The sequence below is a fragment of the Passer montanus genome, unplaced genomic scaffold, assembly GCF_014805655.1.
Source record: "Passer montanus isolate IOZ18808 unplaced genomic scaffold, ASM1480565v1 scaffold3102, whole genome shotgun sequence".
In the NCBI taxonomy this organism is placed as follows: Eukaryota; Metazoa; Chordata; class Aves; order Passeriformes; family Passeridae; genus Passer; species Passer montanus.
This window is the reverse complement of record NW_024367823.1, coordinates 1-1,331: the sequence shown is the minus strand read 5'-3', so window position 1 is coordinate 1,331 and position 1,331 is coordinate 1. Positions and strand designations below refer to the sequence as shown.

The window sequence follows — 1,331 nt, the reverse complement described above, 5'->3', positions numbered from 1 at the left end:
TGTCTCAGGGTTATTTTTGGGGTGGTTTTGAGTATTTTTTGGGTTATTTTTGGGGTGTTTTTAGGGTTATTTTTGAGGTGTCTCGGGGTTATTTTTGGGTATTTTAGGGGTGTTTTTAGGGGTATTTTTGGGGTGTCTCAGGGTTATTTTCAGGTATTTTTAGGGTTATTTTTTGGTTATTTTTGGGGTATCTCAGGGTTATTTTTGGGGTGTCTCAGGGCTATTTTCAGGTATTTTTAGGGTAATTTTTGGGGTATTTTACGGTTATTTTGGGGTATTTTTAGGGCTATTTTGGGGTATTTTTAGGGTTATTTTGGGGGTATTTTTGGGGTTATTTTTGGGTACTTTTAGGGTTATTTTGGGGGTATTTTTGGGGTTATTTTTGGGTACTTTTAGGGTTATTTTAGGGTATTTTAGGGGTATTTTTATTGGGTTTTTAGGGTATTTTTATGGCTGTTTTGGGCTATTTTTAGGGCGATTTTGGGGGCATTTTTAGGGTATTTTTAGGGTTATTTTTGGGGTATTTTAAGGGTTATTTTTGGGGTGTCTCAGGGCTATTTCAGGATTATTTTAGGATTATTTTGGGATTATTTTTGGGTGTTTTAGGTGTGGCAGGAGGCCTGACCCCGCTGTCCAAGCTGCCCGCCTGTAACATCCTGCTGCTGGGCGTGGTCAGAGCCCTGACCCCGCTGGGTTTCAGGGCTGTTTCTGGGCTGTCTCAGGGCTATTTCAGGATTATTTTAGGGTTATTTTGGGATTATTTTTGTCCATTTCAGGCGTGGCAGGAGGCCTGACCCCGCTGTCCAAGCTGCCCGCCTGTAACATCCTGCTGCTGGCCGTGGCTGCAGCCCTGACCCCGCTGTGGTTTTGGGGTATATTTTAGATGGTTTTTGGGTTATTTTAGGATTATTTTGGGTGTTTCAGGTGTGGCAGGAGGCCTGACCCCGCTGTCCAAGCTGCCCGCCTGTAACATCCTGCTGCTGGGCGCGCAGCGCCGCACGCTCTCGGGCTTCTCCTCCACCTCGGTGCTGCCCCACACCGGCTTCATCTACCACAGCGACATCGTGCAGTCCCTGCCGCCGGTGCGTGGGCCCCAAACCCCCCAAACCGCCCCAAAATCCCCCAAAATTCCCCCAAAAACGCCCCCGGCAGGCGCTGACGTGGGGGATGCCTGCAGGACCTGAGGAGGAAGGCGGCGCGGCTCGTGGCGGCCAAGTGCACGCTGGCGGCCAGGGTGGACAGCTTCCACGAGAGCCAGGACGGCAAGGTGGGCACCGCCCGCGGGGCTCCCCGAAATCCTCCGGGGGACCCCGAAATTGTCCTGGGGGAAC

At 50.3% G+C, this 1,331-nt stretch overlaps 1 protein-coding gene across 1 annotated transcript; it reads left to right on the top strand.

The window, feature by feature from the left end:
* Positions 1–924: 924 nt before the first annotated feature.
* Positions 925–1,318, top strand: LOC120504945 (U4/U6 small nuclear ribonucleoprotein Prp31-like; the record flags this gene model as incomplete). The annotated part of the gene is made up of 2 exons (XM_039714927.1): positions 925–1,082; positions 1,178–1,318. Coding segments are annotated over 2 exons (299 nt in total), but the record flags the coding sequence as incomplete, so codon positions are not given.
* Positions 1,319–1,331: the final 13 nt, after the last annotated feature.